This window comes from Bombina bombina, chromosome 1, assembly GCF_027579735.1.
Source record: "Bombina bombina isolate aBomBom1 chromosome 1, aBomBom1.pri, whole genome shotgun sequence".
Lineage (NCBI taxonomy): Eukaryota > Metazoa > Chordata > Amphibia > Anura > Bombinatoridae > Bombina > Bombina bombina.
The window spans coordinates 1001199122-1001224407 of NC_069499.1; the positions used below are offsets into that span (position 1 = coordinate 1001199122).

The 25286-nt window shown below is 40.8% G+C and overlaps 1 protein-coding gene across 1 annotated transcript in view; it reads right to left on the reverse strand.

Moving 5' to 3' along the window:
• The window catches only part of NECAB3 (N-terminal EF-hand calcium binding protein 3), a 386730-nt gene that overhangs the window by 24319 nt on the left and 337125 nt on the right, over nucleotides 1–25286 (reverse strand). Inside the window, exon 12 of the mRNA XM_053712842.1 lies at nucleotides 10132–10244. Coding sequence (XP_053568817.1) covers nucleotides 10132–10244 — 113 coding nt within the window. The remainder of the gene's footprint in view (nucleotides 1–10131; nucleotides 10245–25286) is intronic.

The following is a 25286-nucleotide window of genomic DNA, read 5'->3' on the forward strand; positions in this document are numbered from 1 at the left end:
ATGCTGAAGTATACCTACTCCAGCTTGCTCCTGTTTGTGTAAAGAGTCTCTTCATATGCAGAGGAAGGAGGAGGGGGTAGTATATGCTATTTCCCACTTGCAGTGGGTGTTCCAGCTACCTTTTTAACTGAGCTAAACTGGGAGTTTCTAAGATTTTAAACAGTTTTATACTGGATTTTTAGCTCAGTATCTGTGCATATTATTCTGTATAGTAGTGTCTATTACATGCAGTTATATGAAAATTGGCGTATACTGTCCCTTTGAGAGAACATTCTTGAAAGAGAGTTGTACTGGTGGAATATTCTCTCTCTGCTCCTATTTACTATCATTGTTCACCAGTCTCCCATCTGAACTCCCATTCAAGACCTCCGACGCGGAACATCCTCCTCGGCCGACGGACTAACGACGAATGAAGGTTCCTTTAAATGACGTCATCCAAGATGGCATCCCTCGAATTCCGATTGGCTGATAGGATTCTATCAACCAATCGTAATTAAGGTAGGAAAAATCTGATTGACTGATTCAATCAGCCGGATGTAGGACCTCTTCTGCCCCGCTTGGATGAAGACTTCTGCCGGATGGAGGACCTCTTCTGCCCTGCTTGGATGAAGACTTCTGCCTGATGGAGGACCACATCGCCCGGATTGGATGAAGAATTCAGCTCGGCTGGGTGAAGACGGCTCAAAGTAGGGTGATCTTCAGGGGGTTAGTCTTAGGTTTTTTAAGGGGGGAGTTGGTGGGTTTTAGGGGGGTATTGTATTTTTTTTTTTTACAAGTAAAAGAGCTAATTACTTTGGGGCAATGCCCCGCAAAAAGCCCTTTTAAGGGCTGGTAAAAGAGCTGATTACTTTTGTAATTTAGTATAGGGTAGGGAATTTTCTTATTTTGGGGGGCTTTTTTATTTTATTAGGGGGATTAGATTAGGTGTAATTAGTTTAAAAAAATTGTAATTTCTTTTTTATTTTCTGTAATTTAGTGGGTTTTTTTTCCGTAATTTAGTTTATTTAATTTACGTGTAAATAGTTTAATTTAATTTAGTTAATTTATTTATTTATAGAGTAGTGTTAGGTGTAATTGTAACTTAGGTTAGGGTTTATTTTACAGGTAATTTTGTATTTATTTTAGCTAGGTAGTTATTAAATAGTAAATAACTATTTAATAACTATTGTACCTAGTTAAAATAAATACAAAGTTGCCTGTAAAATAAAAATAAATACTAAAATAGCTAAAATGTAACTATTAGTTATATTGTAGCTATATTAGGGTTTATTTTATAGGTAAGTATTTAGTTTTAAATAGGATTCATTTATTTAATTATAGTAATTTTATTTAGATTTATTTAAATTATATATAACTTAGGGGGGTGTTAGGGTTAGGGTTAGACTTAGGTTTAGGGGTTAATAACTTTATTATAGTAGCAGCGACATTGGGGGCGGCAGATTAGGGGTTAATAATTGTAGGTAGGTGGCGGCAATGTTAGGGACGGCAGATTAGGGGTTAATAAAAAAATTTATAGTGTTTGCGAGGCAGGAGTGCGGCGGTTTAGGGTTTAATACATTTATTATAGTGGCGGCGATGTCCGGTCGGCAGATTAGGGGTTAAGAAGTGTAGGTAGGAGGTCAGCACATGTTTGGTGTATTACTTATCTTGTCCTTTACAGTTCGTGGGAAGGGTATCTCACAGTGCGCCAATAGGTTGTTATTTAGATTTCTCTTATGGTGATGTGGCTATGTATTTTGAGAGGATATAGTTAATTGTACAGTTTATGTATCCTTATGCATCTAGGTCTAGGCACTGACTTATTTGTAACTGCAGCACTGACAGTCTGTTTTTAGCAATGTATTAGATATATGGAGCACACAGGCAGTATCATACCAGGGCTCCCTAAAACTCTACATAGCGCCTGCCCTGTGCGTACGCATAAATGACAGCCCTACTGTTTAGAAATATTGCCATACTTATGTCTATGATTAACATGTAAATAGAGGCTATTACATGATGTAGTTATCTATGTATATTCTCTAAGGCTTACTCTCCTAATCTATATTGGTTTAGAGAATAATTTGCTATTATTTCCTGAAAAGTGTGTACTTCTCATTTTTCTTCTTGCTGTTTAATCTAACAAATGTGATGTGAGTGTTTGCTCTGGTCTAGTTAGCTATAAAACATTTAGGATATCTACATGTGAATGATTTAATTTGATAATGGTGTCTATTCTACTATGCCTCTCAGCTATCTAATTGATTCACTCTTATCCTAACATCCATTACACAGCTCTATTTAGTAAAACTCACTCACTCCTACCTAGAGTTTATTCCTCCCTGTTAAGCCTCTCTCCTCCCTTTCCCGCCGGTGCTTACTGCCTGCGGGTCATATCCCTACTCCTTTTCCCGCATCGTCAATAGGTGACACTCCCTTAGGAGAGAGGCTCATCTAGAAACTCCCCCTAAGCTCCAAACATTCTAATGTCCCCCTCTCCACATAATACTACAGAGTGACTGTTGATGCCCAATATTTCCCATATTTAAGTCCTAGATCTCTCTAAGCTGCATATTTCACGCATTTACTATGAGACTCCTCTCCCATCTATCTGTTCTCATGATCCTAATATACCTTTCACACTACAGCATATACACAGGCAGGGAGAAGTGTAGTTGACTTTTCCGAAATAGGAATCTAATAACCCTAGTATCAGTATTTATCTAACAGACGAGGAAGCCAACCCATACTTAATTATATTATAAGCTCCACCGCATTGATTGGAAGGCTCCGCCCCTCCATCTCCCCCCCTTTATTTGAGCGGCTCTTGCCCCGCTGATCTTTCCTCCCTCCCTATATACTTCGGCCCAAGAGTGGCCGACCCATATGCTATTTCTCCACAAGTTGTTACCTTGATCCAGATATTTTTAGGAGTGTTTTCTACTATATTGTGGAGATCATCTGTCAGTAATATAACACAAAATGAAGTTTTATTCCATTTCACCTAAGCTTTTGTCTATCACCTTGTTAAAATCTGATGTGTAATTCTCTTTGTACATGTGCATTTTGTTTCGTTCCCAATATTGCTTATAGACAATGTAATTTGATGTAATTTGGCTTCAAAGGTGAATTTTGTTTGTTAAACTTTACTTCAACTTCAATAAAAAAAGATATTTAAAAAAAAAAAAGAAGTGTAGGTAGGTTGCAGCGACATTGAGGTAGGCAGATTAGGGGTTAATAAATATAATGTAGGTGTCGGCGATGTTAGGGGCAGCAGATTAGGGGTTCATAAGTATAACGTAGGTGGCAGCGATGTCCGGTCGGCAGATTAGGGGTTAAAAATTTATAATATAGTGTTTGCGATGTGGGGGGGCCTCGGTTTAGGGGTTAATAGGTAGTTTATGGGTGTTAGTGTACTTTATAGCACTTTAGTTAAGAGCTTTATGTTCTGGCGTTAGCCCATAAAACTCAACTACTGAATTTTAAACGAGGTAGGAGTCTTGGAGGTAGAGGCTGTACCGCTCACTTTCTCCAAGACTTGTAATACCAGCGTTAGGCAAATCCCATTAAAAAGATAGGATACGCAATTGACGTAAGGGGATTTGCGGTATGGAAAAGTCGCGGAAAAAATTGAGCGGTACACCTGTACCTACCTGACTCGTAATACCAGCAGGCGTTAAAAAGCAGCGTTAGGACCCCTTAACGCTGCTTTTTAAGGCTAACGCCAAACTCGTAATCTAGCAGTTAAAGAATGCAATTTACATTTGTTTCAGGAAATGTTATGTTAAATGGGTCGACATAATATCTTCAGAGAGCAAAGCAGCATTGGACACATGATTTTTATATTAAACTCAATAAATTCCTTGGTCATGTCTTATTTTCATTTTGTCTGGGGAGAACAGAACGTTGTGCCCTATTAATCCTGCTGATGAAGCCTTGATTAAGAGCATTTGTAAGAGACAAACCACAACTCTTGTCTGAGAATTTTGCTGGACCTGCTAAAACACCATCATATGGTTCAAACAGCATTTGAAAAATAAAATGCCAGATCATGTCATACAGGCTAACATCAAAATTCAACTAAAATAGACATTCAGGCTTGGGGCCTATTTATCATTGCGTCAATCTCAACGCATTCGCTGGAGTCAATACGCCCGCCAGACATCGCTGCCGCAAATCTACATACGACGCCCTTATTTATTGAAAAGTACGTCAAAAACATGCCTGTCAAGTACGGAGCGATGAGCATCGGACTGTTAATAAATAAGAGTCATCAATGTGGCGGATATTCTGTTTTTTCCCACTTTATTAATACCATTTCATTACTGTCCACGAACAAGCACATTTCTCTAAAGGTAATCTTTTATTTTTTATCTGTTAATGAAATAGCTAGATTTATACCTGAACAAACAATAATATCTCATAGAAAGTTATTTTTTTTTTTGTATTTGTTATGCCAAAAACTGATACATGATATTTCCACATAAATTAAAGTGTATTTGTATTTCTATAAATCATGATATGCCTAGCTCATGTTTTGTTTTTTGTTTTTAAATGATTATTAATGCTAGAATGTGTACATATATCTTTGCACATACTTTAATATTTATATGTGTTATGTCAGAAGTTTTCTGCAAACATATTTACATGTCCCTAAATTCCTTTTTTTGTTCTAAACAATGTGGTCTTTCATATTTCTGTGCTTATTTATACCACTATATGTATATAGTGTAAATTTATTATTATTCTGAGCATGAATAATTGCAAATATAACATGTAATTAGAAACTTTATAAAAAATTGTATACCCTTTCTAAATCAAACAATATTATTGCTCCAAATTTGGTGCGAATTATTGCTTCAAATTTGGTGCACTAGTAGATATAGGTATAAGAATGCAATAAATACATTACTACTTAAGGATTATGTTACATCTTTGTCTCTCATTACAAAGCAAGGGGACAATATTATTGCTCCAAACTTGGTGCAAAGTATTGCTCCAAATTTGGTGCACTAGTAGATATAGAGATAGAAATGAAATACATAACATAATGGGGGATATTTATTAAGCCGTCAACCGAAAATACGCTGGAATTCCACAGCGTAATTGTGGCGAGCTTGATTCGACCTAGTTATCAAAGCCTACAGACCGGCAAAATTTGAAATCTGTGATGTAACATACTATCTGCCGGTCTCAATCCGACACAGATCAATGCTTACGTCATTACAGATGTTCCGAATACACATTCAGCACTATTTGACACTTTTTCAAAGATATCAAATAGTTAACATGTACACTCGCGGCTATTCCCGGCCCAGCGGATCTAGTTTTCAATCCGCCATCCTGGAGGCCGTGGATGCCAGATATCCCTTGATTTATATGGTAGAAAACCAGTTACGTTTACACCTAACACCCTAACATAAACCCTGAGTCTAAACACCCCTAATCTTCCGCCCGACATCGCCCCAACCTAAATAAAATGATTAACCCCTATTCTGCCGCTCCTGGACCCCGCCTCCACCTAAATAAAAGTATTAACCCCTATTATGCCTCTCCTGGACCCCGCCACCACCTAAATAAATGTATTAACCCCTAAACCTCTGGCCTCCCACATCACTACCATTAACTAAACCTATTGACCCCTAAACCGCCAGCCCCCACATCGCCATAAATGAAATTAAGCTATTAACCCATAAACCTAGCAACCAGCTAACTTTACATTAAAATTACAACATCCCTATCTTAAAATAAATTAAAACTTACCTTTAAAATTAAAATAAACTATATTAAACTATTAATTAACCTACCATAACTATTATACTACAATTACATTAAACTAGCAATTCAATTAACTATATTACATATTAAAGAACCCTAACCCTATTCAAATTATTTAAATCTACTATTAAAAATGACTAAATTACAAAAGAAACAAACACTAAATTACAAAAAAAAAAAAACCCCAGTACCAAAAATAAAACCGAATTACACCTAATCTAATAGCCCTATCAAAATAAAAAGGCCCCCCAAAATAAAAAAAAACCCTAGCCCACAATAAACTACCAATGGCCCTTAAAAGGGGCTTTTGGGGGCATTGCCCCAAAGAAATAAGCTCTTTTACCTGTAAAAAAAAAATACAAACACCCCCCAATAGTAAAACCCACCACCCACCCAACCAACCCCCCCAATAAAAAAGCCTATCTAAAAAACCTAAGCTCCCCATTACCCTGAAAAGGGCATTTGTATGGGCGTTGCCCTTAAAAGGGCATTTAGCTCTTTTACCTGCCCCGACCCTACTCTAAAAATAAAACCCACCCAAAAAAAACTTAAATAAACCTAATACTAACCCCTGACGATCCACTTACAGTTTTTGAAGTTCCGCTTGAAGGATCCATCCAGCCAGCAAGAAGTCTTCATCCGGGCAGCAAGTGTTCAATATGGTCACCGCTGTAAACTGGAACTTGAATGCAAGTGACATCATCCAAGATGGCGTCCCTTGCATTCCTATTGGATGAAATATTCCAATTAGCCAATAGGATTAGAGCTGCTAAAATCCTATTGGCTGATCAAATCAGCCAATAGGATTTGAGCAACTCTCATCCTATTGGCTGTTCTAATCATCCAACAGGATTAAGCTCTCATCCGAAAAGTGTTGCGTCAAATTTGGTGCGAAGTGGAGAGTGGGACTTGTATAACATGCCTTAAACAAAGTGCAAATAGATTTATAAAAAATAAAAAAAAAATATGGACGTTAGCTATATTATGTTATGTATTTCATTTTTATCTCTATATCTACTAGTGCACCAAGTTTGGAGCAATACTTCGCACCAGGTTTGGAGCAATATTTTTGACCAAATTTGAAGCAATAATATTGTCCCCTTAATGAGAGACAAAGATGTAACATAATCCATAAAGTAGTAATGTATTTCATTTTTATTCCTATATCTACAAATTTGGAGCAGTAATATTGTTTGATTTAGAAAGAGTATACAATTTTAATAAAGTTTTTAATTTATTTTTATTATCTAATATGCTTCATTGTCTTGCAGCATCGAACATAACCTTTCTATGTTTTCAGACTCCCATTGATTTCTACGGCATTCACGGCTTACAGGTGGCACTTTGAACGATAGGTACGCTGCGTCGGAATTGACGCAAGCGTACCTGTTGAATGTTTCATAAATTGGGAAGAGGGTCAAATAGAAACAAATGTGAATTTGAAATATTTGGAATGACACAAGCATTGATCTGCGTCGGATTGAGATTGTGAGAGCATATATTAAAATTACTAAAAAAAGAAAGTTTTTACATATCTTATATGTTTAAATCAATGTGGAAATGATAATGGGCTCCTTTTAACTATTATTTTGGTATTCTCAACGAAAAGTTATTACATATTATATTTATATATATATATATATATATATATATATATATATATATATATATATATATATATATACATGGAGTGCAGAATTATTAGGCAAATGAGTATTTTGACCACATCATCCTCTTTATGCATGTTGTCTTACTCCAAGCTGTATAGGCTCGAAAGCCTACTACCAATTAAGCATATTAGGTGATGTGCATCTCTGTAATGAGAAGGGGTGTGGTCTAATGACATCAACACCCTATATCAGGTGTGCATAATTATTAGGCAACTTCCTTTCCTTTGGCAAAATGGGTCAAAAGAAGGACTTGACAGGCTCAGAAAAGTAAAAAAATAGTGAGATATCTTGCAGAGGGATGCAGCACTCTTAAAATTGCAAAGCTTCTGAAGCGTGATCATCGAACAATCAAGCGTTTCATTCAAAATAGTCAACAGGGTCACAAGAAGCGTGTGGAAAAACCAAGGCGGAAAATAACTGCCCATGAACTGAGAAAAGTCAAGCGTGCAGCTGCCAAGATGCCACTTGCCACCAGTTTGGCCATATTTCAGAGCTGCAACATCACTGGAGTGCCCAAAAGCACAAGGTGTGCAATACTCAGAGACATGGCCAAGGTAAGAAAGGCTGAAAGACGACCACCACTGAACAAGACACACAAGCTGAAACGTCAAGACTGGGCCAAGAAATATCTCAAGACTGATTTTTCTAAGGTTTTATGGACTGATGAAATGAGGGTGAGTCTTGATGGGCCAGATGGATGGGCCTGTGGCTGGATTGGTAAAGGGCAGAGAGCTCCAGTCCGACTCAGACGCCAGCAAGGTGGAGGTGGAGTACTGGTTTGGGCTGGTATCATCAAAGATGAGCTTGTGGAGCCTTTTCGGGTTGAGGATGGAGTCAAGCTCAACTCCCAGTCCTACTGCCAGTTTCTGGAAGACACCTTCTTCAAGCAGTGGTACAGGAAGAAGTCTGCATCCTTCAAGAAAAACATGATTTTCATGCAGGACAATGCTCCATCACACGCGTCCAAGTACTCCACAGCATGGCTGGCAAGAAAGGGTATAAAAGAAGAAAATCTAATGACATGGCCTCCTTGTTCACCTGATCTGAACCCCATTGAGAACCTGTGGTCCATCATCAAATGTGAGATTTACAAGGAGGGAAAACAGTACACCTCTCTGAACAGTGTCTGGGAGGCTGTGGTTGCTGCTGCACGCAATGTTGATGGTGAACAGATCAAAACACTGACAGAATCCATGGATGGCAGGCTTTTGAGTGTCCTTGCAAAGAAAGGTGGCTATATTGGTCACTGATTTGTTTTTGTTTTGTTTTTGAATGTCAGAAATGTATATTTGTGAATGTTGAGATGTTATATTGGTTTCACTGGTAAAAATAAATAATTGAAATGGGTATATATTTGTTTTTTGTTAAGTTGCCTAATAATTATGCACAGTAATAGTCACCTGCACACACAGATATCCCCCTAAAATAGCTAAAACTAAAAACAAACTAAAAACTACGTTTTTTGGGTTCATTGAGAACATGGTTGTTGTTCAATAATAAAATTAATCCTCAAAAATACAACTTGCATAATAATTCTGCACTCCCTGTATATATATATATATATATATATATATATATATATATATATATATATATATATATATATATATATATATATATATATATATATATATCCTTAAATGGCTCTATGAGCCATATTTTATCCACAATAAGTAAACTGTAGTGGATATTCTGGATATCTCCTACCTTAAAAATAAGTAATCAGGGGGTGGACTGTTTGACAACTCTGGAGAAACATTACCATAGAGAGGGATTTGTTCTCCTACGTGATGATTATTTACCCTATATGGATGAGGTATAAAAAGGTGGGCATGTTTCTTTACTGATAATTGGATACCAGTTAATTGAAAATACACTACACTATGAGCTCCGCTAACAGGCGGGCAGACAGCTTCTCAACTTCGGAAGTTGTCTGCCCGCCTTCACTACATAAGGGCAGTGGATCCGTTTATCTGCTGGCCCGTATATATCATTACACACGCATCGCAGTGTGTAATGCCCGCCCCTTCATGAAGGGGCTGTCAATCACTGAAAGTGAGCGAGCTCTCTGTGATTTTCTCTCGCCACCTCAGAGGTGGCGTAGGGTGTAAGAAGCAGCAGTCTAATGACCGATGCTTCTTACATTGCGGGAAGCAGGCTCGCATATGTGAACTTGCCCTGCAAGGGCTCCGGAGCAGCACTCGCTGCTTCGTACAAGGAGCCCTAGGAGTCAATTTTTTGTCTACCTCACTTTCCTCTTGTTTTGTTCCCTTTAATGCTTTCTCCTTTTTCTGCTCAGATTCTACAACCAGAAATTTTTTATGGTTTTTTTTCTGAGGATAAGCTGCCAAAAACAGAGGATTAGGAGAGTTTTTTGCCTTTCTTCCTTTTGAACTTTATAACTGTATTTAAAATCTCTGCAGCGTTGGTACAATCACCTGTTGTATATATGTGTATGTGTATATATATATATATATATATATATATATATATATATATATATATATATATATATATATATACTGTATATATATTTATATATATTTTATATATATACACATACATACACACACACGCACACAGTGTATCTACAGTGTATCTATTTATCTATCTATCTATCTATCTATCTATATATATATATAAATAGTTCTGTTACTGGGTGACTTATTGGAGGGCACGGGGGCAGGAGCTTCCTGTAACTTACTGTAAGCAATGACTTTGGTTTGTAGCCGATTCTATGTAAGTTTTAAGAGACATTTTGAACTGCTCCAAATGATTATCAGTGACTGTCATCCGTCTTTGAGCCACCAAGATATGCTGGAAAAAAAAGGCAAAAAGAAAAATAATTTAAGTTAGAAGAAGAACATTTAACAATTAAAAGAACGTTTAAAATAATGTAGAAGAAACGAGAAAAAGAGCTGAAAGTGTGTGGGAAGGGAGAGAAAAGCAAAATGAGAGCGAGAAATAATGAGAGAGCGAAAATGAAAGTGAAAGATACAAATTGGTAAAAGAATGAGATTGACAAAAGGAGCGATAATGATAATGTTATAAAGAGCTGTAATGAGAAAGCCTTGATAATGAGAGGAAGGTGGAGATGGTGAACAGATAATGAGAGCAGCAACAAAAGGGAGCGGTAATGATAACGCAGAGAGAGAGCAGTAATGAGAGACAGAAGCGCTAAGCTAAATAACAAATAATATGAGGTCAGTTGATAATAGGAGGGAAGATGAGAGTGAGCGTTCACACTTCTGTAAAGGGGCACAATCAAAGCTGAAGACAGGCGCTGACTCAGTCACCCTCATGTGTCTGTATTACTGTAAGGCTTCCTGAGGTCCATCACAATACTTTTAAAAAAGAAAAAACCTTATCCAATGATTTATTTACACTAATAGATTTTAATGGTGAATTTTATAGAAAAATAAACTTTTGTAAATAATTGTGTTTGGTTCCTATAATGGGCTAGATTACGAGTGACGCTTTTACTGTTTATGTGTTTATATGTGTAAATATGTATGTGCATATATACTTACATATAAACACATATATACAGACATACAGAATATAACACTTTTGAGCTATTACCAGTCAAATACCTTGAAATTTGCTATATCATTCCTATGTTCGTCAATTAGAAATGTTCTTTTTATTTTTAAATAGATATATATAGCTATATCTGTATATATATTCATATTGATATATAAATAGATACAAAAAAACGAACGCCTAGATTTAGAGTTCTGCGTTAGCCGTCCAAACCAGCGTTAGGGGATCCTAACGCTGGTTTTGGCCGCCCGCTGGTATTTAGAGTCAGTCAGGAAAGGGTCTAACGCTCACTTTCCAGCCGCGACTTTTCCATACCGCAGATCCCCTTATGTCAATTGCGTATCCTATCTTTTCAATGGGATCTTTCTAACGCCGGTATTTAGAGTCTTGGCTGAAGTGAGTGTTAGAACTCTAACGACAAAACTCCAGCCGCAGAAAAAAGTCAGGAGTTAAGAGCTTTATGGGCTAACGCCGGTTCATAAAGCTCTTAACTACTGTGCTCTGAAGTACACTAACACACATAAACTACCTATGTACCCCTAAACCGAGGTCCCCCCACATCGCCGCCACTATAATTAAATTTTTTAACCCCTAATCTGCCGACCGTACACCGCTGCAACCTACATTATCCCTATGTACCCCTAATCTGCTGCCCCTAACATCGCCGACACCTACATAATATTTTTTAACCCCTAATCTGCCCCCCCCAAACGTCGCCGCTACCTACCTACACTTATTAACCCCTAATCTGCCGACCGGACCTCGCCGCCACTATAACAAATTTATTAACCCCTAAACTGCCTCACTCCCGCCTCAAAAACCCTATAATAAATAGTATTAACCCCTAATCTGCCCTCCCTAACATCGCTGACACCTAACTTCAATTATTAACCCCTAATCTGCCGACCGGACCTCACCGCTACTATAATAAATGTATTAACCCCTAAAGCTAAGTCTAACCCTAACACCCCCCTAAGTTAAATATAATTTAAATCTAACGAAATAAAATAAATCTTATTAAATAAATTATTCCTATTTAAAGCAAAATACTTAAAATAAACCCTAATATAGCTACAATATAAATAATAATTACATTGTAGCTATTTTAGGATTAATATTTATTTTACAGGCAACTTTGTATTTATTTTAACTAGGTACAATAGCTATTAAATAGTTAATAACTATTTAATAGCTACCTAGTTCAAATAATTACAAAATCACCAGTAAAATAAATCCTAACCTAAGTTACAATTAAACTTAACACTACACTATCAATAAATTAATTAAATAAACTACCTACAATTATCTACAATTAAATCAACTAAACTAAATTACAAAAACAAACAAACACTAAATTACAAAAAATAAAAAAAGATTACAAGAATTTTAAACTAATTACACCTACTCTAAGCCCCCTAAAAAAATAACAAAGCCCCCCCCCCAAAAAAAAAAAAAGCCCTATTCTAAAATAAAAAGATTACAGCTCTTTTACCTTACCAGCCCTTAAAAGGGCCTTTTTGCGGGGCATGCCCCAAAGAAAACAGCTCTTTTGCCTGTAAAAAAACACACAATACCCCCCCCCAACATTACAACCCACCACCCAAATACCCCTAATCTAACCCAAACCCCCCTTAAAAAACCTAACACAAACCCCTGAAGATCTCCCTACCTTATCTTCACCATGCCGGGTATCACCGATCCATCCAGAAGAGGCTCCGAAGTCTTCATCCTATCCGGCAAGATGAGGTCCAGAAGAGGCTCCAAAGTCTTCATCCTATCCGGCAAGAAGAGGACATCCGGACCGGCAAACATCTTCATCCAAGCGGCATCTTCTATCTTCATCCATCCGACGAGGAGCGGCTCCATCTTCAAGACCTCCGGCGCGGGACATCCTCTTCTCCCGACGACTAGACGATGAATGAAGGTTCCTTTAAGGGACATCATCCAAGATGGTGTCCCTCTAATTCCGATTGGCTGATTGGATTCTATCAGCCAATCGGAATTAAGGTAGGAAAAATCTGACTGGCTGATTGAATCAGCCAATCAGATTCAAGTTCAATCCGATTGGCTGATTGGATCAGCCTATCAGATTGAGCTCGCATTCTATTGGCTGATCGGAACTGTCAATAGAATGCGAGCTCAATCTGATTGGCTGATTGGATCAGCCAATCAGATTGAACTTGAATCTGATTGGCTGATTCAATCAGCCAATCAGATTTTTCCTACCTTAATTCCGATTGGCTGATAGAATCCTATCAGCCAATCGGAATTCGAGGGACGCCATCTTGGATGACGTCCCTTAACCTTCATTCGTCGTCTAGTCGTCGGGAGAAGAGGTTGTTCCGCGCCGGAGGTCTTGAAGATGGAGCCGCTCCTCGTCGGATGGATGAAGATAGAAGATGCCGCTTGGATGAAGATGTTTGCCGGTCTGGATGTCCTCTTCTTGCCGGATAGGATGAAGACTTCGGAGCCTCTTCTGGACCTCTTCTTGCCGGATAGGATGAAGACTTCGGAGCCTCTTCTGGACGGATTGGTGATACCCGGCATGGTGAAGATAAGGTAGGGAGATCTTCAGGGGCTTAGTGTTAGGTTTTTTTAAGGGGGGGTTGGGTTAGATTAGGGGTATGTGGGTGGTGGGTTGTAATGTTGGGGGGGTATTGTGTGTTTTTTTACAGGCAAAAGAGCTGTTTTCTTTGGGGCATTCCCCGCAAAAGGCCCTTTTAAGGGCTGGTAAGGTAAAAGAGCTGTAAACTTTTTAATTTAGAATAGGGTAGGGCATTTTTTTATTTTGGGGGGATTTGTTATTTTTTTAGGGGGCTTAGAGTAGGTGTAATTAGTTTAAAATTCTTGTAATCTTTTTTTATTTTTGTAATTTAGTGTTTTGTTTTTTTTGTTATTTAGTGTTTGTTTGTTTTTTGTAATTTAGTTCAGTTGATTTAATTGTAGATAATTGTAGGTAGTTTATTTAATTTCTTTATTGATAGTGTAGTGTTAGGTTTAATTGTAACTTAGGTTAGGATTTATTTTACTGGTAATTTTGTAATTATTTTAACTAGGTAGCTATTAAATAGTTATTAACTATTTAATAGCTATTGTACCTGGTTAAAATAAATACAAAGTTGCCTGTAAAATAAATATTAATCCTAAAATAGCTACAATGTAATTATTATTTATATTGTTGCTATATTAGGGTTTATTTTACAGGTAAGTATTTAGCTTTAAATAGGAATAATTTATTTAATAAGATTTATTTTATTTCGTTAGATTTAAATTATATTTAACTTAGGGGGGTGTTAGGGTTAGGGTTAGACTTAGCTTTAGGGGTTAATACATTTATTATAGTAGCGGTGAGGTCCAATCAGCAGATTAGGGGTTAATACTTGAAGTTAGGTTTCAGCGATGTTAGGGAGGGCAGATTAGGGGTTAATACTATTTATTATAGGGTTTTTGAGGCGGGAGTGAGGCGGTTTAGGGGTTAATACATTTATTATAGTGGCGGCGAGGTCCGGTCGGCAGATTACGGGTTAATAAGTGTAGGTAGGTAGCGGCGACGTTGGGGGGGCAGATTAGGGGTTAATAAATATAATATAGGTGTCGGCGATGTTAGGGGCAGCAGATTAGGGGTACATAGCTATAATGTAGGTTGCGGCGGTTTCCGGAGCGGAAGATTAGGGGTTAAAAGTGTAATGCAGGGGTCAGCGATAGCGGGGGCGGCAGATTAGGGGTTAATAAGTGTAAGGTTAAGGGTGTTTAGACTCGGGGTACGTTAGGGTGTTAGGTGCAGACTTAGGAAGTGTTTCCCCATAGGAAACAATGAGGCTGCGTTAGGAGCTAAACGCTGCTTTTTTGCAGGTGTTAGGTTTTTTTTCAGCTCAAACTGCCCCATTTTTTCCTATGGGGGAATCGTGCACGAGCACGTTTTTGAAGCTGGCCGCGTCCATAAGCAGCGCTGGTATTGAGGGTTGAAGTGGTGGTAAATATGCCTGTACGCTCCCTTTTTGGAGCCTAACGCAGCCCTTCAGAGAACTCTTAATACCAGCGTTGTTTAAAAGGTGCGGAGGAAAAAAACCACGCTTAGCTAACGCACCCCTTCTAACGCAAAACTCTAAATCTAGGTGTAAATTTTTGCTTACCTGATAAATGTCTTTCTTTCCTGATATGGAATGTCATTCCAATTACTAGTGGGAATATCACTCCTGGCCAGCAGGAGGAGGCAAAAACACCACAGCAAAGCTGTTGTGTCTCTCCCCTACCCATAATCCCCAGTCATTCGACCGAAGGCAAATGGAAAAAGGAATAACACAAAGGTGTAGAGGTGCCTGAGGTTCAGTCAAAAATAACTGTCTTAATTAAGGGTGGGGTAAGCATACATTTTGTATTCTTTCCTAAGATATGGAGAGTCCACGGCGTCATTTCAATTACTAGTGGGAACGAATACCCAAGTTAGAGGACACGGAATGAATAGGGAGGGAGAACCAGACAGGCAGACCTAAACAGAAGGCACCACTGCTTGAAGAACCTTTCTCCTAAAAGAGGCCTTAGCTGAGGCAAAAGTATAAAATCTGGAGAATTTGGAAAAAGTATGCAGAGAGGACCAAGTTGCAGCCTTGCAAATCTGTTCCACAGAAGCTTCATTTTTGAAAGCCCAAGAAGTGGAGACAGCCCTAGTGGAATGAGCTGTAATTCTCTCAGGAGGCTGCTGACCAGCAGTCTCATAAGCAAAACAAATTATTCTTCTCAACCAGAGGGAAAGAGAAGTAGCAGTAGCTTTCTGACCCTTACGCTTTCCAGAGAAACAAACAAACAGGGCAAAAATCCTTAGTCACCTGAAGGTAGAATTTTAGAGCACGCACCACATCCAAGTTGAGCAACAGACGTTCCTCATGAGAAGGATTAGGACAGAGAGAAGGAACAACAATTTCCTGATTAATATTTCTATCCGAAAACCACTTTAGGAAGAAAATCCAATTTAGTATGAAGAACGGCCTTATCTGTATGAAAGATAAGGCGAATCACACTACAAAGCTAAGAATTCCAAAACCCTCCGAGCAAAAGAGATAGCAATAAGAAACTAAACCTTCCAAGATAACAACTTAATATCTATAGAATGCATAGTCTCAAACGGTGCCTGCTCCAAAACTTTAAGGACAAGGTTAAGGCTCCAAGGAGGAGCAACAGGTTTAAACACAGGCCTGATTCTGATAAGGGCCTGACAAAAAGATTGAACATCTGGCACATCTGCAAGACGCTTATGTAAAAGAATAGATAAAGCAGAAATCTGACCTTTCAGAGAACTGACTGACAAACCCTTCTCCCGACCTTCCTAGAGAAAGGACAGAATCCTAGGAATCCTGACCCTACTCCAAGAGTAGCCTTTGGATTTGCAACAATAAAGGTATTTACGCCATACCTTATGGTAAATTTTACGAGTAACAGGCTTGCGAGCCTGTAGCATGGTCTCAATGACCGACTCAGAAAACCCATGCTTAGCCAGAACTAAGCGTTCAATCTTCAAGCAGTCAGCTTTAGAGAAACAAGATTTGGATGGAGGAATGGACCCTGAGTTAGAAGGTCCTTCCTCAGAGGCAACCTCCAAGGTGGCAGAGATGACATCTTCACTAGGTCTGCATACCACCAGATCCTGCAAGGCCATGCAGGAGCTATAAGAATTACCAACGCTCTTGTTTGTTTCATACGAGCAATGACTTATGGAAGGAGCGCAAACGGAGAAAAGATATATGCTAGAATGAAATCCCAAGGAACCGCCAGAGCATTTATCAGAGTGGCCTGCGGATCTCTTGACCCGTACCTTGGAAGCTTGGCATTCTGCCGAGACACCATCAGATCCAACTCCGGCACTCTCCACTTGAGGGTTAACCAGGAGAACACCTCCAGATGGAGAGCTCACTCGAACACCTCCGGATGGAGAGCCCACTCCCTGGGATGAAATGTTTGTCTGCTCAGGAAATTTGCTTCCCAGTTGTCCACTCCTGGAATGTGGATGGCAGATAGACAACAACTGTGAGCTTCTGCCCACTGAATAATCCGTGCTACCTCCATCATGGCTAAGGAACTCTGAGTTCCTCCCTAGTGGTTGATGTAAGCCACTCAGGTGACGTTGTCGGATTGGAACCTGATAAACCGGGCTAAAGACAATTGAGGCCAAGCCATCAGAGCATAGTAAATCGCTTTCAACTCCAAGATGTTTATGAGGAGAGAAGACTCCTCCTGAGTCCATAGTCCCTGCGCCTTTAACAAGTCCCAGACTGCTCCCCAGCCTAGCAGGCTGACATCCGTGGTCACAATCACCCAGGAAGGTCTCAAGAAGCATGTGCTCTGAGACAGATGGTCCTGAGAAAACCACCACGGGAGAGAGTCTCTTGATGACTGGTCTAGATCTATCCTCTGAGACAGATCCAAATGGTCTTCCGTTCCATTGTCTGAGCATGCATGATTGCAGAGCTCTCAAATGGAATTGAACAAAGAGAAACGGAGGCCATGCAGGAGCTATAAGAATTACCAACGCTCTCTCCTGTTTGATACGAGCAATGACTCATAGAAGGAGCACAAACTGAGAAAACAGATATGCTAGACTGAAATCCCAAAGAACCGCCAGAGCATCTATCAGAGCGGCCTGGGGATCTCTTGACCTTGAATCATACTTTAGAAGCTTAGCATTCTGCAGAGACGCCATCAGATCCAACTCTGGCACCCCCCACTTGAAGGTTAACCTGGAGAACACCTCCGGATGGAGAGCCCACTCCCCGGGATGAAAAGTCTGTCTGCTCAGGAAATTTGCTTCCCAGTTGTAAACTCCTGGAATGTGGATGGCAGATAGACAACAATTGTTAGCTTCCGCCCACTGAATAATCCGTGCTACCTCCATCATGGCTAAGGAACTCCGAGTTACTCCCTGGTGGTTGATGTAAGTCACTGAGGTGACGTTGTCGGATTGGAACCTGATAAACCAGGCTAAAGACAACTGAGGCTAAGCCATCAGAGCATAGTAAATTGTTCTCAACTCCAAGATGTTTATGGGGAGAGAAGACTCCTCCTGAGTCCATAGTCCCTGCATCTTTAACAAGTCCCAGACTGCTCCCCAGCCTAGCAGGCTGACATTCGTGGTCACAATCACCCAGGAAGGTCTCAAGGAGCATCTGCCCTGAGACAGATGGTCCTGAGAAAACCACCACGGGAGAGAGTCTCTTGATGACTGGTCTAGATCTATCCTCTGACACAGATCCGAATGGTCTCCGTTCCATTGTCTGAGCATGAATAATTGCAGAGCTCTCAAATGGAATCGAACAAAGAGAATGATGTCCATGGAAGCGACCATCAGACCAATTACCTCCATGCATTGAGCCACTGATGGCCGAACAGTAGAATATAGAGAGAGACAAGAGGAGACAATTTTGCATTTTATAAACACCAGGAAGAGCCACAAACTGAAAGTGTTTGTCTAGAAAGGCAAATATCAGGAGCTTGTGATGATCCCTGTGGATGTGAACATGAAGATACGCATCCTTCAGTTCTATGGTCATCATGAACTGACCCTCCTGAACCAATGGAAAAATGGAACAAATGGTTTCCATTTTGAAGGATGGTACCCTGAGAAACTTGTTGAGACACTTTAGGTCTAAAATGGGTTGAAAAGTTCCCTCTTTTTTGGGAACCGCGAACAGATTTGAATAGAATCCTAGACCCTGTTCCCTGAGAAACTCGTTGAGACACTTTAGGTCTAAAATGGGTTGAAAAGTTCCCTCTTTTTTGGGAACCACGAACAGATTTGAATAGAATCCTAGACCCTGTTCCCTTACTAGAACTGGAACAATCACTCCCAAGGAGGAAAGGTCCTGATTGCAGTTCAAGAATGCCTCTCTTTTTACCTAGTCTGCAGATAATCTTGAGAGATGGAATCTGCCCCTGGGAGGAAAAGTTTTGAATTCTATTTTGTAACCCTGAGATGCTATGTCCACAGCCCAAGGATCTGGGACATCTTGTATCCATGCTTGGCAAAACAGGGAAAGTCTGCCCCCCACTTGATCCGATCCCGGACCGGGGTCTGACCCTTCATGCTGACAGACTCAGCTGAGGGTTTCTTTGATTGCTTCCACTTGTTCCAAGACTGATTGGGCTTCCAAGAGGACTTGGGCTGCTACTACTTGGAAGAGGGAGAGGAAGACTTTTGACCTTTGAAGTTACAAAAGGAACGAAAATGACTATGACGTCCTTTAGGTCTGTTCTTATCTTGTGGTAGAAAAGACCCTTTTCCATCCGTAATATCAGAAATGATTTCTGCCAGACCAGGTCCAAACGTTTTACCCTTGTAAGGAAGCACCAGAAGCTTGGACTTGGAGGTAACGTCAGCTGACCAATATTTTAGCCACAATGCCCTGTGGGCTAAGACAGTGAAGTCAGACACCTTGGCTCCCAGTCTAATAATTTGCATGTTAACATCAGAAATAAAGGAATTGGCTAGTTTGAGAGCCTTAATCCTATCTAGGATCTCCTCTAACAAAGTCTCTACTAAAATTGATTCAGACAAGGCATCACACCAATAAGATTCAGCACTTGCTACTGTGTCAATACAGACTGCAGGTTGCCATTGAAGACCCTGATGAACATACATCTTTTCAAATAAGCCTCTATCTTCTTGTCCATGGGATCCTTAAAAGAGCAGCTATCCTCTATAGGAATAGTAGTTCTCTTAGCCAGAGTAGAAATAGCCCCTTATACTTTAGGCACCTTGCGCCATGAATCTTTAATGGAGTCAGCAACAAGAAACATCTTTTTAAAAACGGGAGACGGGGAGAAAGGTATCCCTGGCTTCTCCCATTCCAGTGAAATAATCTCTGTCACACGGTCTGGAACAGAAAACATTTCCACAGAGGAAGGAACATCATAGTATTTGTTAAGTTTACTAGATTTTTTAGGGTTGACGACAGAAGAGTCAGAGTCGTCCAAAGTAGCCAATACCTCCTTTAACAGTACAAAAAGGTGTTCAAGCTTAAATCTGAAGTTTACTTCTTTAGTATCAGATGAAGGAATTATACTGTCTGAATCTGAGATTTCACCCTCAGAGGCTACCGACGTATCCTCCTCATCAGACTTATGAGGGAGGGCAACTTATGAGGGAGCGGCCCATCGCTAGAGAGGAGTTACGGATGCGGTAGTGCACTGCACAGTAGAGGGTGCGCACAAGGGGGTGGGGGGTGCGCGCGAGGGGGTGCACATGCCCATTAATGTATATGATGGAGGGAGAGGGAGGGGGAATAAGTGTTGGGGAAAGGGATCTGGGATCTGGGGGTAAGAGAGGGTATTGAGGGGGCAGCTACACTACAGAAAGAGAAAAAAAAATGTATCAAAAAAGCACATTTTGTAGCAAACTGGGTACTGGTAGACAGCTACCAGTACTCAAGATGGAGGCAAATAAGTAGAAGGGGGAGGGTTAGAGAGCTGTTTGGGGGGATCAGTGAGGTTGGGGGCTTAGTGGGGATCCTACACTGCAGAATATATATATATATATATATATATATATATATATATATATATATATATATTAAAAAAAAAGCCTTTTATTTTAGTACTGGCAGACTTTCTGCCAGTACTTAAGATAGCGGTGACAATTGTGGGGTGGGGGAGGGAAGGGAGCTGTTTGAGAGGGATCAGGGAGGGATCAGGGGTGGGATGTGTCAGGTGGGAGGCTGATCTCTACACTAAAGCTAAAATTAACCCTACAAGCTACCTAATTAACCCCTTCAATGCTTGGCATAATACAAATGTGGTGCGCAGCAGCATTTTGTGACCTTCTAATTACCAAAAACTAATGCCAAAGCCATATATGTCTGCTATTTCTGACCAAAGGGGATCCCAGAGAAGCATTTACAACCATTTGTGTCATAATTGCACAAGCTGTTTGTAAATAATTTCAGTGAGAAACCTAAAGTTTGTGAAAAAGTGAACAATTTTTTTTATTTAACAAAAGATGGAAAGAGGGCGCCCTCTTTCCATCTTTTGTTTTCTAACAGCTTTCCCTCACTCTCCGGGACCAAGAGGAGCTGCCTGTTTATCTACATATCTTATCCAAGAAGAACATTATCAACATCTTTCTGCACAGACACTGATTGTTACTAGTGATGTTGCGAACTTAAAATTTTCCGTTTGCGAACGGCGAACGCGAACTTCCGCAAATGTCCGCGGACGGGCGAACCGCCATTGACTTCAATAGGCAGGCGAATTTTAAAACCCACGGGGACTCTTTCTGGCCACAATAGTGATGGAAAAGTTGTTTCAAGGGTACTAACACCTGGACTGTGGCATGCCGGAGGGGGATCCATGGCAAAACTCCCACGTAAAATTACATAGTTGATGCAGAGTCTGGTTTTAATCCATAAAGGGCATAAATCACCTAACATTCCTAATTTGTTTGGAATAACGTGCTTTAAAACATCAGGTATGATGTTGTATCGATCAGGTAGTGTAAGGGTTACGCCCGCTTCACAGTGACAGACCAAACTCCCCGTTTAATGCACTGCAAACAACCGCAAACAGTCCATTTGCACAACCGCAAACTCCCCATTTGTACATGGCTGGATACCAAGCTAGCCATGTCCCGTTCCTTGTCCTCACTGATGTCGTTGAAGGTCTCTTCCTCCACCCAGCCACGTACAACACCAAGGGTCCCCGAAAGGTGACAACAAGCCCCTGGGATGCCTGCTGTGTTTGGTCTTCCACCTCCTCAAAGCCACCTTCCTCCTCTAACTCCTCTTCTTCAGACTCCTCTCTCTGCGTTGCCTCTCTCTGAGTTATTATAAGGTGTATTAAGTAGTACTATTCCTATCAGTTTAATCCCTGTTACGTCCCCTATCAGGGGACGTGTATATGGCATTGATTTTAGGAACCGGGAGATGGAAAAAGATGCTTGGTCGGTCCTCCTACTTCAAATTTGGGGCACTGCGCGTGCAATCGTGGCCAGACTTTTAGCCGACGGACATTTGGCCGACGGACATTTGGCCGAAACACAAGTGGCTGTCAGATAACATTCCGGCCATGAGATAAATAGATTTGATAGATAGATAGATAGATACATAGATTAGATAGATAGATCAATAGATGCAATAGATTCATTTGATAGATACGATAGATAGATAGATAGATAGATAGATGATAGATTTTATAGATAAATAGATAGATTTGATAGATAGATAATTTCCCAGACAGAGAATTACAAGACGTGCGGTCTGGGACCCATGGTAAGGTTCCCAGAGGCACTTGCTGCGCCAGGGGACGTGTATATGGCATGGATTTTAGGAACCGGGAGATGGAAAAAGATGCTTGGTCGGTCCTCCTACTTCAAATTTGGGGCACTGCTCGTGCAATCTACTGTGCCACCAGATATGAGTGGTGTATTAAGTAGTACTATTCTTATCAGTTTAATCCCTGTTACGTCCCCTATCAGAGGACGTGTATATGGCATCGATTTTAGGAACCGGGAGATGGAAAAAGATGCTTGGTCGGTCCTCCCACTTCAAATTTGGGGCACTGCGCATGCAATCTACTATGCCACCAGATATGAGTGGTGTGTTAAGTAGTACTATTCTTATCAGTTTAATCCCTGTTACGTCCCCAATCAGGGGACGTGTATATGGCATGGATTTTAGGAACCGGGAGATGGAAAAAGAAGCTTGGTCGGTCCTCCTACTTCAAATTTGGGGCACTGCGCATGCAATCGTGGCCGGACTTTTAGCCGATGGACATTTGGCCGATGGACATTTGGCCGACGGACATTTGGCTGAAACACAAGTGGCTATCAGAAAACAGTCCGGCCACGAGATAGATAGATTTGATAGATAGATAGATACATAGATTAGATAGATAGATCAATAGATGCAATAGATACATTTGATAGATACGATAGATAGATAGATAGATAGATAGATAGATAGATAGATTTGATAGATAAATAGATAGATTTGATAGATAGATAATTTCCCAGACAGAGAATTACAAGACGTGCGGTCTGTGACCCATGGTAAGGTTCCCAGAGGCAGTTGCGGCGCCAGGGGACGTGTATATGGCATGGATTTTAGGAACCGGGAGATGGAAAAAGATGCTTGGTCAGTCCTCCTACTTCAAATTTGGGGCACTACGCGTCCAATCGTGGCCGGACTTTTAGCTGACAGACATTTGGCAGATGGACATTTGGCCGACGGACATTTGGCCAAAACACAAGTCGCTGTCAGATAACAGTCCGGCCACGAGATAGATTTGATAGATAGATACATAGATTAGATATATAGATCAATAGATGCAATAGATACATTTGATAGATACGATAGATAGATAGATTTGATAGATAAATAGATAGATTTGATAGATAGATAGATAATTTCCCAGACAGAGAATTACAAGACGTGCGGTCTGTGACCCATGGTAAGGTTCCCAGAGGCAGTTGTGGCGCCAGGGGACGTGTATATGGCATGGATTTTAGGAACCAGGAGATGGAAAAAGATGCTTGGTCGGTCCTCCTACTTCAAATTTGGGGCACTGCTTGTGCAATCTAATGTGCCACCAGATAGGAGTGGTGTGTTAAGTAGCACTATTCCTATCAGTTTAATCCCTGTTACGTGCCTTTTTTTGGTTTGGTTTTTGAAGCCACAGTGCAGCACCAGAGGCCAGAAAAATTTGGCATGTACACATGCCTGAAAAATTAGGTATTGTTGCAGCCACTGCTGTAGCAGCGGCCAGAAAAATTGATGTTTGTTTCCCAAGCAGAAAGTGCCCTAAAACATTGCGGCTTGAACCCTAGTTGGTGGTGGATAAGTCACGCAAGTTATCTGGCATTCAAAGATAAAATACAGCAGCTTGTGGACCATTTTTAGCCCAATTCAGCTCATCTCATCAGGCCTTTTTTACTCAAATGTATCGCCCAATGTCAGTCCCTTCGGGATCCATCCCTCATTCATCTTAATAAAGGTGAGGTAATCTAGACTTTTTTGACCTAGGCGACTTCTCTTCTCAGTGACAATACCTCCTGCTGCACTAAAGGTCCTTTCTGACAGGACACTTGAAGCGGGGCAGGCCAGAAGTTCTATCGCAAATTGGGATAGCTCAGGCCACAGGTCAAGCCTGCACACCCAGTAGTCAAGGGGTTCATCGCTCCTCAGAGTGTCGAGATCTGCAGTTAAGGCGAGGTAGTCTGCTACCTGTCGGTCGAGTCGTTCTCTGAGGGTGGACCCCGAAGGGCTGTGGCGATGCATAGGACTTAAAAAGCTCTGCATGTCCTCCATCAACAACACGTCTGTAAAGCGTCCTGTCCTTGCCGGCGTGGTCGTGGGAGGAGGAGGATTACTTTCACCTCTTCCCCTGTTAGATTCCCGTTGTGCTGTGACATCACCCTTATACGCTGTGTAAAGCATACTTTTAAATTCATTTTGGAACTGCTGCATCCTTTCCAACTTGCGGTAATTCGGTAACATTTCAGGCACTTTATGCTTATACCGGGGGTCTAGTAGCGTGGACACCCAGTACAGGTCGTTCTCCTTCAGCTTTTTTATACAAGGGTCCCTCAACAGGCACGACAGCATGAAAGACCCCATTTGCACAAGGTTGGATGCCGAGCTACTCATGTCCCATTCCTCATCCTCAGTGATCTCACTGAAGGTATTTTCTTCCCCCCAGCCACGTACAACACCACGGGTACCAGATAGGTGACAACGAGCACCCTGGGATGCCTGTTGTGGTTGGTCTTCCTCCTCCTCCTCAAAGCCACATTCCTCCTCTGACTCCTCTTCCTCACAATCCTCTTCCAGCGTTGCCGCTGGTCCAGCAAGCAATGCTGATAAGGCTGTTTCTGGTGGTGATGGTGACCACAACTCTTCCTGTTCACGCTCATCTACGGCCTGATCCAGCACTCTTCGCAGGGCACGCTCCAGGAAGAAAAAAAATGGTCTGATGTCACTGATGGTGCCTTCGGTGCGACTGACTAGGTTTGTCACCTCCTCAAAAAGACGCATGAGCCTACAGGCATTGCGCATGAACGTCCAGTAACGTGGCAAAAAATTCCCAGCTCCGCAGAGGCTGTCCTAGAACCCCGGTCATACAAATACTCGTTAACGGCTTTTTCTTGTTGGAGCAGGCGGTCAAACATTAGGAGTGTTGAATTCCAACGTGTCAGGCTGTCGCAAATCAAGCGCCTCACTGGCATGTTGTTTGGCCGCTGGATATCTGAAAAGTGCGCCATGGCCGTGTAGGAATGCCTGAAATGGCCACACACCTTCCTGGCCTGCTTCAGGATGTCCTGTAAGCCTGGGTACT